Here is an 11833-nt window from a genome sequence, read left to right as displayed (position 1 = left end):
TTTTTCCATGACAAAACAGGCTAGAGAAATTCATAACTACTAAGGCAGCTCTATAGAAGATACTTGAGGGCTGGAGAGATGGCTCAGTGGTTAAGAGAGCACTGGGTGCTCTTCCAGAGGACTCAGGTTCAGTTCCCAGCACCCACAAGGCAGCTAACAACCATTCATTGCTCCTGTTCCAGGGAGTTTGATGTTCTCCTCTGGCCTTCATCGGCATTGTATGACATGGGTATACATGCAGTCAAATACACTTACACACATAAAATAAAGTCAATAATAATAATAGAAAGAAGTGTACCTTACCATCAATCCAAACACAACTTCAGGGTAAAAAGTTAGGAGGTATTCTAAGTGATGAAATTAGGAAGCAAGCAGATACTGCTGTTCTAATGTCTGACAAGATAGAATTTAAACTAAAATTAGTCAGAAGAGGGGACATTGAGATGGCTCAGAGAGTAAAAATGCTGACCACACAAGTCTGATGACCTGAGTTTCATCTTTAGAACCTGTATAAAATGCTGGATGTGGTGGAGCACATCTGTAGTCCACCATTACCATGGAGAAATGGGAGGCAGAGATTGAGTGGATCATCTAGCAGTTCATGGGCCAGCTAGCCTAAATTTTGCAGAGCAGCAGAAACAAGAGAGACCCTGCCTCAGAAAAAGGGAGAAGGCTGGGCATGGTAGCACATTTCTTTAATCCAAGCACTTGGGAGACAAAACAGGGATCTCTGTGGGATCAAGGCCAGTCTAGTCTACATAGCAAGTTTCAGGACAGCTAAGGTTACAGGGGGACCCAGTATAAAAAAGAGGGGGCATGGGCGCTGGAGAGATGACTCAGTGGATAAGAGCACTGGCTACTCTTGCAGAGGACCTGGGTTCAATTCCCTGTACCAATATGGTGGCTAATAACCATCCCTAACTCCAGTTCCAGGGAATCCAATGCCCTCTTCTGACTTCCACAAGCATTCCAGGCCACAGGTACACTTATATAAATGCATGCAAAATACTCATACACATAAAATAAAAATCAAAAAAGTTTTTTTTAAAAAGGTAGGAGAGAACCAACTCCTGAAAGTTGTCTTCTGACCTCCATACATGTGTTCTCTCTCTCTCTCTCTCTCCCTCTCTCAGTGATATTATAAAAATTAATTAAAAACAATAAGATCACTACATACTGATTGATTAAGGGAACAATACTCTGAGAATGTTGTAATTTTAAATGTATATGCACTGAAATGTAAATGGGTACACCCCACTGCATTAAAAAATACTACTAGATATAAAGACACAGTTTAATCTCCACACAATAATAATGGACAATTTCAGTACATAGGCCAATAATAGATTTCACCAATAAATAGATCATACTGACAAAAAATAAATGAGGAACGGGAGTTAAATGGTATCATAGATCATGAACCTAACAGAATCTACAGAACAACCCATCCAAACACTGCAGACTACACATTCTTGGCAACAGTGTACTACTTTCTCTAAAATAGACCATATATTAGGGTATGAAGAAAGTCTGAACAAATAAAGGAAAACTGAAATCAACTCTTGTATCTGAAATAAGACTAGAAATCAGCAGCATGAGAAACTCTAAAACATTCACACATGCAGATGAAATAACACATTACTGAGTGGTGGGTAGGTCATTAAAGAACTCAAGAACAAAATCAATAGATTCCTAGAATCAAATGAAAATGGAAAGACAGCATACCAACACCTGTGGATTACAATGAAAGCAGGTTTAGAAGGAAGTTTATAGCTATTAGTGCCTATATAAAAAACAAACAAAAAACCAGGGGCTGGAGAAATGGCTCAGCACTTAAGAGCACTTGCTGCTCTTGCAGAGGACCTGGGTTCAATTCCCAGCACCCACAAGGTGGCTAACAACCATCTGTAATTCCAGTTCTAGGGAAGTCTGACGCCTACAAAACCCTCAAGCAAACCCTCAGGCAAATTTACCATGAGGAAGAAAAAGAAGGATCAAATTTGTAAAAATATAGATGAAAAAGATTATAACAGATATCAATGAAATTCAGAAAATCTTTACGATATACCTTGAAAACATATTCCACTAAATTGGAAAATCTAAAAGACATGGATGAATTTCCAGACTCATCTGGTATACCAAAATTAAACCAAGATGAGATAAACAATTTAAACAGATTTTATAACAAGCAATGAGCTTGAGGCAGTAATTTAAAAAAATCTCTTAACTAAAAAAACCCACACCCAGATGGATTCATTGCTAAATTCTACAGGACCTTTAAGGAAGAACTAATGCCAACACCCTTCAAACTATTCCATAAAACAGAAAGGAAAAATGCTATCAAACTCTTTTTATGAAGTCATTGTGATCTTAATACCAAATTCAGATAAAGACGCAACAACAACAAAATTATAGACCAATCTCCCTGTTAACCATATATGTAAATATTCTCAGTAAAATACTTCCAAATTGAATTCAAGATCACATCAAAAAGATTATTCACATGATCAAGTTGACTTTATTCCAGAGATGCCAGAATGGTTCAACACATGCAAAACAATAAATGTAATACATCCCATAACTGACTCCAGGGACAGAAATCACATGATCATCTCAGTAGATGCAGAAAGGGTTTTTAGCAAAAACCAACATCCTTTCATGATAAAAGCTCTGGAGAGACTAGAAATGGGGGGACACATCTCAACATAATGAAGGCAGCATATGACAAATCTATAGCCAACAGTACAAATGGAGAAAAATTCAAAGTGTTTCCACTAAAATCAGGAACAAGACAAGAATGTCCACTTTCTCCACTTTTATTCAACATAGTGCTTGAAGTCTTACTATAGCAATAAGACGAGAAGTAAATATAAAATATCTTTATTTGCAGATATGACTCTATACATAAGAGATCTTAAAGACTCTACCAAAAAACTTTTAGGTTTGATAAACACTTTCAACAGAGTGGCAGGATAAAACATAACAAACAAAAACTAGTAGTTTTCCAATATACCAATAACAATCATATGAGAAAGAAGTCAGGGAAACAATCCCATTTTAAATTACCTTGAAAATAAAATACCATGGAACAAACCTAACCAAGAAAGTGAAAGACTTCTACAGTGAAAACTTTAAAACACTCAAGACAGAAACTGAAAAAGACACTAGAAAATGGAAAGATCTCTCATTCTCATGGATTGGAAGAATTAATATTGTGAGGATGCTTCTATTGTGAAGAGAGCTATATTGCCAAAAACAATCTACAGATTCAATGCATTCCCCAACAAAATTCCACAATTAGTCTTCACAAAAATAGAAAAAACAATCTTAAATTTCATATGGAAGCACAAAGATCCTCTGGCCAGCTGAAGAAATCCTGAGCAAAAAGAATTCTGGAGATATCACCATATCCATATCTGATTTCAAGTTGTACTACAGAACTATGGTCATAAAAACAACACAGTACCAACACAAAAACAAACATGTAGATCACTGCAATGGAATGGAAAACCCAGATATAAGTCCACACAGCTACAGCCACCTGATCTTTGACAAAGATGCCAAGAATACACATTGGAGCAAAGATATCATCTTCAATAGATAGTGTTGAGAAAACTGGATTATCTATATGCATAAGAATGACACGAGAGCCCTAGCTCTCATCCTGTACAAAATCAACTCCAAAAAGATCAAAAATCTTAATGTGAGACTGAAACTGTTAGAGGAGAAACATTTCATGATCTAGGCACAGGCAAGGACTTTCTGAATTGGACTCCAATCACTCAGGAAATAATGTCAACAATTGACAAATGGGACCTCTTGACATTACAAAGCATCTATACAGCAAAGAAAACAGTTAATTGAGTGAACAGACAGTCTACAGAATGGGAGAAAACTCTTTGTCAGCTCGGTATCTGACAGAGGATTCATATCTAGATTATACAAAAAACTCAAAACACTCAAGAAATTACACAACCCAGTCAAAAAATGGGCTATGAAATGGACAGTTCTCAAAAAGAGTAAATACAAATGGCCAATAAACATATGAGAAAAAGTTCAACCTTACTAGCCAACAGTGAAATGCAAATTAAAACTGTATCTCATCCCACTCAAAGTGGCAGTCACTAAAGAATATCCTGCTGGTGGGAATGTGAACTAATTCAGCTGCTATGGAAGTCAGTATGGAGGTTTCTTGAAAAGCTAAAAATAGGGGGCTGGAGAGATGGCTCAGTGGTTAAGAGCACTGGCTACTCTTGCAGAGGACCTGGGTTCCGTTCCCAGGACCCACGTGGTGGCTAACAATCATCTGTAACTCCAGTTCCAGGGCAATTTGACATCCTCTTCTGACCTCTGCAGGCATTGCACATGACACAGGTACATTTCCACACATGCAGTTAATACACTCATATGATAATATATAAAGTAATATTATATAATATATATAAATAAATATATATACATATTTTTAGCCAGGCGTGGTGGCACTTGCCTTTAATCCCAGCACTTGGGAGGCAGGGGCAGGTGGATCTCTGTGAGTTCAAGGCCAGCATGGTCTACATAGTGAGTTCTTTTTTTTGTGTACATATGTACATATATATGTAAAAGAAGATACATATATATACATATGTACATATATATGTATGTATATTGGTATAGCTGGGTCATATGGTAGATTTACATATGACCCAGCTATACCACTTCTGGATATTTACCCAAAGGACTCCAAGTCAACCTATCACAGGGACACTTACACATCAGTGGGTATCATGGCACTATGCACAATATCTAAGTTACAGAACCAATGTAGGTATCCAAGAACAGAGGAAGGGGTAAAGAAAATAGAGTATATATACACAATGGATTTTTTCAACCATAAAGCAGAAAGAATTATGTTTTCATGAAAAATGGATGCAGCTGGAGATAATCATATTAAGTGAATTCCACCAGTCTCAGAAAGATAAATACCATTTGTTGTCTCTCATTTGCAGTTCTTAGGTTTCAAACAGATACATAAAATCATGTGTGTGCATATGGCATGAAAGTTGAAGTAAAACTGTTTAGAGGAACAAGGAAGCCTGACAGGAGGCGGGGATGTGGAAGCAAACTGGGCATGAGAGGGATGTTCCCAACATACAGTATATACTCTATGAAAATATTAGAGTATTTCACTGGACCATTTACAATGAACATACACTACGACTTCTTTTTAAAGAGTAAATATTCACCTGTATCAGATTAGGTGATCAGTAAACATTAACTAACTTGATAAAACAGAGAGTTGAGACCTATCAGGAACAGACCCACCTACTTGTGCCTGAGGGCAATGAAAGTGTTTGCTGAAGGATGTCTAAGTCCTTTTTGAATCAAATTACTAGAGCAAAGGGCAGGCTCCTCCAGTTAAAGAGCTGGAGGCGGAGCTTAATGAGGAAGTGCCTTCCTTCCAGAGCCTTTCTCCTCTGCTTTAGTCTTAAACCCGAGGTGCCTGCTGCAGGCGCTTCCAGTCAGAAGAACCCTTGTGAGAAGCCAAGAAGATCTGTGGAAGGTTTCCTCTTACATTGTGTTTGGAGAGACTCAGATACACAAATAGCCACCTGCCACCTGCATTGAAGCAAGAGCAATCGCTGCAGCCTGAAGACCAGGTAACCTCAGAAGGCAGCAGTGTGAGTCTGTGCCCTCGTGGGAGTCACAGCCTGGCTGCATTTGTCAAGGGAGGCCATCTAACTCTGTTGAGCAATGTTAATACAAAGTTCTTAGGTCAGCCTCAAGATGCAAGTAGGCATGGAGAAGTTAGTTTGTGGGGTTTCCAGGAAAGGGAGAGGAAGGTTATGAAGGTTTCTCTTTTTATTTCTCCTACAAAGGGGTTTGGATAGTACTTAAGAGTTCACAGCTGGATGGGGCCTTTTTAACATGTGGTCCTTTCTTATATATGACAAAGTGTGGGATGGCATCATAGCCATTCAGAGACCATGAAGAGACCATGACTCCTCTTTAGAGCAAAGATGGGGTTCAGAATGGGGATCCTGGAAATGGAACCCAGAGATCTGAGCACCTTTCATGAATTGGGGTACTCAGCCTAGTTCTAGAGATTTCCTTACTGGTCCCGCCTTCCCACTCAGAGCTTTCATCCTTCTGCATGATAAATAGACCCAGGACTTCACCTCTGTTTGGCTTTGGTTGTAAGAGGTTAAGACATTTCCTCTCGTTCCTCATTTCATCTTCAGGATTGAAGAACATGTCTTATCCTTGGAGATGACAGACAGGGCAGGAAGACTAGAGGTACAAAGAGGTCTGGAAAGAGGAAGGGAGGGGAAGGGTAGACAATGTCTACCAGGCAAGAGGGACCCAGGATGCTGAAGGTGCAAGTCAAGGTGACCAGACGAAATGGAGCGTACAGTGGGGTCCCTGGGAGGAGTCTTAGTACACGCGAGTTATTCACAAGCCTCAGTTCTATGTCCAAGGCAAACGGAAGTCAGCTCTTTTGCTGGGCCTGTGTGGTTCTCCAAAGGCAGAAGTGAGGTAAACTAAGCCTAAGTTCCAACTGCAGCACAATCCAGGCGGTAGACTGTGACAGCATCTGCATGCAACCGTGAAATTTCCCTGCTATTTCCTCTGTGTGCTCACCCATCACCAGGAAGGGAAGTGAAATCTTACCTCCATCAACAAGTCCACAGAGTAGAAAACTACCCCAGTGTGACTGACTGGTCCCTGCAGTGTGGTCTTCCCAGAACACTCAGCACACTGCCCAGCAACCATGTTTGCAGAGGATGCTGTCAGAGACACCTTCAGGAAGGGAAAGGAGTTAACATAAGGGCTGTGTAACCTTGCCTTTGAGAATGTGAGGGATCTGATCAGGAGGAGGAGATAGCTGTGGAGTGGGGGGGCGGTGCATCCCTGAACCCCTAATTTAACATAAGCCCTCTGAAAGCAGCCCTTTGGGCATCCATGAGCATAAAACTTACCTTTCTGTTTCTGTGAGCCCAGAAGTTGGCCCATCTTCTGTTAAATAGAAAGGTTACTAGGCAGAGAAGAGAGAGCATCAAAGATGTGATCAGTTCACTTGCCACTTTAGAATAAGACAGACCCGTCAGCTTAGCAGTAGCTCTCCATGAATTTATGAGAAAAATACCACACTAGTTCAATACTTGAAAATTTTAAAATTTTATTTATTATTTGAGAATTTCATATATACATGCAATGTATTTTGCTCTCTCTCTCTCCCTCTCTCTCTCTCTCTCTCTCTCTCTCTCTCTCACACACACACACACACATACATACACCTAACTTTTTTCCTATGGTCCAGGCTAGCCTCAAAGTAGTTACCCTTTGGCTCAGCCTCTTTGCGTGCTGGGATTACAGGAGTATACTACCACTTCCAGCTGTCCACCACACTCAAAGTAACCTCACTGACATTTTTCTCTAACACTTTCCTTTGTCCACATGTGTTCTAGGCATCACCTTGAGCATCGTCTTGCTTTCTGTTTTAGTTTCTCTGTTGGTTGGATCTCATCCCTAGATCCTCTCTAACCTACAAGACAAAAGCCTCCCCTTTTAGATGGAAGGACTTCAGGCTCCCTAACCTCAGTGGGTTTCTCCCATTTTTGACATGGCTCCCAAGTCAGCCATTTAGGAACTTGTTTCTCAAAGAAGTCAGATCCTTCCTGTCTCTAGCAACACACATACACAAGTGGGATCTTAAAGCTACATTCACATTTTGTCCTGCATTGAAAAAGTCTGTGAAAATTTTCTTAAGTGCCAGTGGTGATGTAGTGTTGACTCTAGCACAGGGCTCGCCCTCTTCCCCAAAGACATAGCTCCTAAGAGACAAGTGTCCCGCTGCTGCTTGTCTCCCAGATTTATTTATTTATTATTTTATTTATTTGTTTGAGACAAGGTCTCATTATGTAGACCAGGCTGACCTGAAATTCACAGAGATCCACCTCCCCCTCCTCTGCCTCCTGAGTGTTCCACCATGTCCAAAATGGCCAATTTACAGTGAAATTTCCAAAATCTTCCCTCTGAGAAATCCCAGCTCAGTTCCACTGTGGTGGAAGACTGTGGCTGCACTTTGGGGCTGGTTGCTTTGTTTACATGTGTTCACACTTGGTTATCTGAAGCTGGTTTATAGGCTTGGGAGGGGTTGCATACATGTCTACATGTATAGCAGGTGTCGGGTTTTACAAGTCTGCCTGTTATTGCCCTGGGAAACTCATTTCTGCTCCATATTCACCTGACTTCCACCAGCCCAGCTCCCTGCTGCTCCTGGCTTCCTTCCATCAGAACTTGCCTAGCCAGGGGCCTTCGCTCTCTCAGTGCCTGGCCACTAAGCTACTCCTCAGAGAGGCCGGCTCAAGCTTCTTCAAAATGTAGTAGGGAAATTGCCACAGGAACATGATGTATCCAGCAGGCCTGCGGAGTCCTATACCTCCTTCAAATGGCAGAGCCAGAGAGAAAAGTTAGAGAATGTTTTCAGTCTAGACAAGAGAGGGTCTTTTTCATCGTTTTCTTATGGTATGAGGAGCCCAGGATCTTGTCAGTGTTCAGCAACTGTGTTACACTGAGCTATACCCCTTATTCTTGATCCTCAGTCTGTAAGAAAAACGAAGACCAAAGAGACTGAGTTGCCTAGCAATGAGGTGAGTTTAAAGCTGTCAAACTCTGACCATGAGCTCCACAACCTAGTCCAATCCGTGTGTACCATGTCCTACCTCAAGCCCTGTCTCCCCTACCCTGTTTATTTGTAGGTTGATCCTGGTATGACAGGATACAGTCGATGTGCCAATGGATTCCATTAAGACCATTATAGCTTGTTTATGATCACACCATCTTCAGCTTACAGGACAAAGACAAACAGGACCCACAAGGGAGGGACACAAGGTTAAGAGCCCCGCCAAGAACTACACGATGATGTTTTGGTTAATGATGGCCCAATACAAAATATACGAATGGTCGCTTAAGATCCCTTAAGTGATGTGATAACCCTCTCAGCTTGTGTCAACAACTGGCTGTGTTTACACAGTGTTGTCTAGTGACATAATTTTCAAAACATGTCCCTGTCATTGTTTGATGCATGCACAACTGTAGCAGAATAAAATAACAGCTTCCACTTTTTCCCCCTTTGCAATCTTACTGCGTAGCCAAGGCTGGCCTAGAATGTGCAATTTTCCTGCCTCAGCCTCCTGACTGCTGAGCGTGAATATCATGCCTAGCATAGCTAGCATTATATACATACATATATGTACACATACATTATTATTACTGTTATTGTTGTTGTGTGAATGTGATGTATGCATGCATGTGTTTGTGCACATGCCATAGTGTGCACGTGGAGATCAGAAGACCATTCTGTGAAGTGAGTTCTGTCCTTCCACCACATGCATTTTGGGGATTGAACTCAGGTCCCCAGGCTTACACATCAAGCACCTGACCTCCTGAGCCATCTTACTGCCCTATAGCCATGCCTCTTTTTTCTTTGCTTTTGTTTTGTTTTTTGTTTGTTTTCTTGAGACGGTCTTACTATGTAACCCTGGCCAGCCTGGTACTCACTATGTAGGCCAGGCTGGCCTTGAACTTACAGATATCCTCCTGCCCCTGCCATTTCTAAATGTGTGGTGATCTAAGGAATCACATCCTCTCCTGCCATAACACAGAAAAGCTCCCAACTGGCTCCATTAGTATTTTTCAATTTTATTAATTTAATAAACAGACAACAGGGTACTTTGACCCAATGGAATCTTACCTAGAGAAGCAAATACAAGAAACAAGCAAACCCAGTCAAGCTGATGTGGAAAGAGCCACAAAGGGAGAAAGGAAAGGGTCAAGGGATCTCAACCGGCCTCCAGGCTCATAGCCTCAGGCTCCCTTTGAAAGGATCTTTAGGAGAAGCAGCAAGCTCTCAGCCTGGGGTCCAAGACCCCAGAATCTGGCCCCAACTGCCTTTGTTTCCCCCACCCTGCACTATTCCTAAGTCCTCGCCATCCATAGATATTTATGCTGTACCACTCTCAGCATCCTTAGGATATGTCCTGACATCCTCCCCACGCTGCGATCTGCCACGCAGATCTTAACCTGAACATACATTCCCTGTCTGGCCCTGTATCTTTCAAGACGTCCCTCTATCTGAAGCTGATTTGACCCTGCCTCCCATACTTGGCAGTCTACCTCTCCCTTAAAGCCCTCAGTCCATTTTCTACCTGGAGTTAAGTATATTTATATCTCTGTTTCTGTCCCAGCAATAGGGTGGCTTTTCTGATGCTGGTTACTCCTGGTTGCCTAGCAACACAGAATCCGGACTCAGAAAACAAGTCTGTTGAGTTTTTCTCCAGTTTCTCCTAACTTTCAGAGTAAATGTCCCCACACGTAAAGGGACACCGTGTGGCCTTTGTCATTCCAGATCTAACATGTGCAGCACCAGTGCGTGTGACCTGGAAGACGTCCCCCTGGAGGATGATGACCCAAACAGCATCGAGTACAAAATCCTGGCCTTTTACACCAGACACCATGTGTTCAAGGGCACCTCAACTGTCTTCTCATCCAAGCTTTCCAGAACAAGAAGTTTGTCCCAGAAAGCTCTGGGGACTTGGTCAGCTGATTCATGGACACAGGTGTCATTACCTTGTAGAAGTTCCCACTCCAGCGAAAAACACATGAGCCTTGGCAAGAAAAAGTCTTCTTGGAGAACACTCTTCGGAGTAACAGTGAAGGATGAAGGTCCACAGAGCTCCCCCAAAGAGGTGCATGCTCAGGACCCCATAGCCATGGAGAGCCAGGGCGGCTTCCATAACCAGTGGACCAGGTTCCTTTCCAATGTGGACCAGCGCCTGGAGAGTGAAGGTAGGATTGAGGGGGACTCTCACCAGCACCTAGCTCGTTTCTTTGTGTGTGGAGTGGTCTGTTCCCATGAGCTGAGGACAGGCTGTCTACAGGGGTCCCTCAGGCCTAAGCACTCCTTAGTCTTCTACCATAACCACCACACTTTCCCCAAGAAAGGAAGAAGTTGGGAATAAAGGGTGACTACCATGGTTTTCTGGCTCCATGACTATGAAAAAGCTTGCTACCCAAATTCCTGGTCATCTCTGCTGGAGAGCTGCATAAAGGCAGGCACCTTAGCAGGGCTGAGGCTGTGCCGCCTCCTAAGCCAGTTGACCTCCAGGGCCCTTGGACACTGTGTTTACATCTGTACACTGGGGGAGAGCTCATCCTCCCCCACTTCTTACAGTTAATGGAACGATCAAACAGGAGAGGGAGGCAGGAGGATCAGGGGTTCAAAGCCAGACTTGACTACTTAGTGAGTTTGAGGCCAGCCTGGGCTACTTGAGACCCTATCTCAAAAAACAAAAAAACGAGAGAGAGCAAGAAGAGAGAGGAGAAAAGAAATGGGAGGGGGATGAAAGAGAATAATGGGGGTCAAAATGATGAAAATACATTATATACATGTATGAAACTTCCAAAGAACACTTTTTATTAGTTCTTTGATAATTTCATACATTTTTTTAGACAGTAGCTCTCATAGCCCCCACCTGACCTGGAACTCACTATGTAGACCAGGCTGGCCTTGATCTCACAGAGATCCACCTGCCTCAGCCTCTGCATGCTTGGATTAAGGGATGTTCCACCATGCCCAGCATTGTTTTTATTTTTTAAAGAAATTTTATTTATTTCTTTATCTTTTATGTGGATGAGTGTTTTGCCTTCATGTACTCATGGAGGCCAGAAGAAGGCACTGGATCCCATGGAACTGGAGTTACATGTGGTTGTTAACCACCATGTGAATGCTGGGAACTGAACCTGGGTCCTCTGCAAGAGCAGCCAATGCTCTTAACTGCTGAGCCATCTC

At 42.2% G+C, this 11833-nt stretch overlaps 1 protein-coding gene across 1 annotated transcript in view; it reads left to right on the top strand.

The window, feature by feature from the left end:
• Positions 1 to 5472: 5472 nt before the first annotated feature.
• The window catches only part of Bcl2l14 (BCL2 like 14), a 23582-nt gene continuing 17221 nt past the window's right edge, over positions 5473 to 11833 (top strand). The window contains exons 1-2 of the mRNA XM_008837623.3: positions 5473 to 5639; positions 10391 to 10830. Coding sequence (XP_008835845.1) covers positions 10398 to 10830 — 433 coding nt within the window. The 5' untranslated portion in view covers positions 5473 to 5639; positions 10391 to 10397. The remainder of the gene's footprint in view (positions 5640 to 10390; positions 10831 to 11833) is intronic.

This window comes from Nannospalax galili, unplaced genomic scaffold (genome assembly GCF_000622305.1).
Source record: "Nannospalax galili isolate Female #2095 unplaced genomic scaffold, S.galili_v1.0 scaffold210, whole genome shotgun sequence".
Taxonomy (NCBI): Eukaryota; Metazoa; Chordata; class Mammalia; order Rodentia; family Spalacidae; genus Nannospalax; species Nannospalax galili.
The sequence above is the reverse complement of the archived record's forward strand: the minus strand, read 5'-3'. Positions and strand labels throughout refer to the sequence as shown.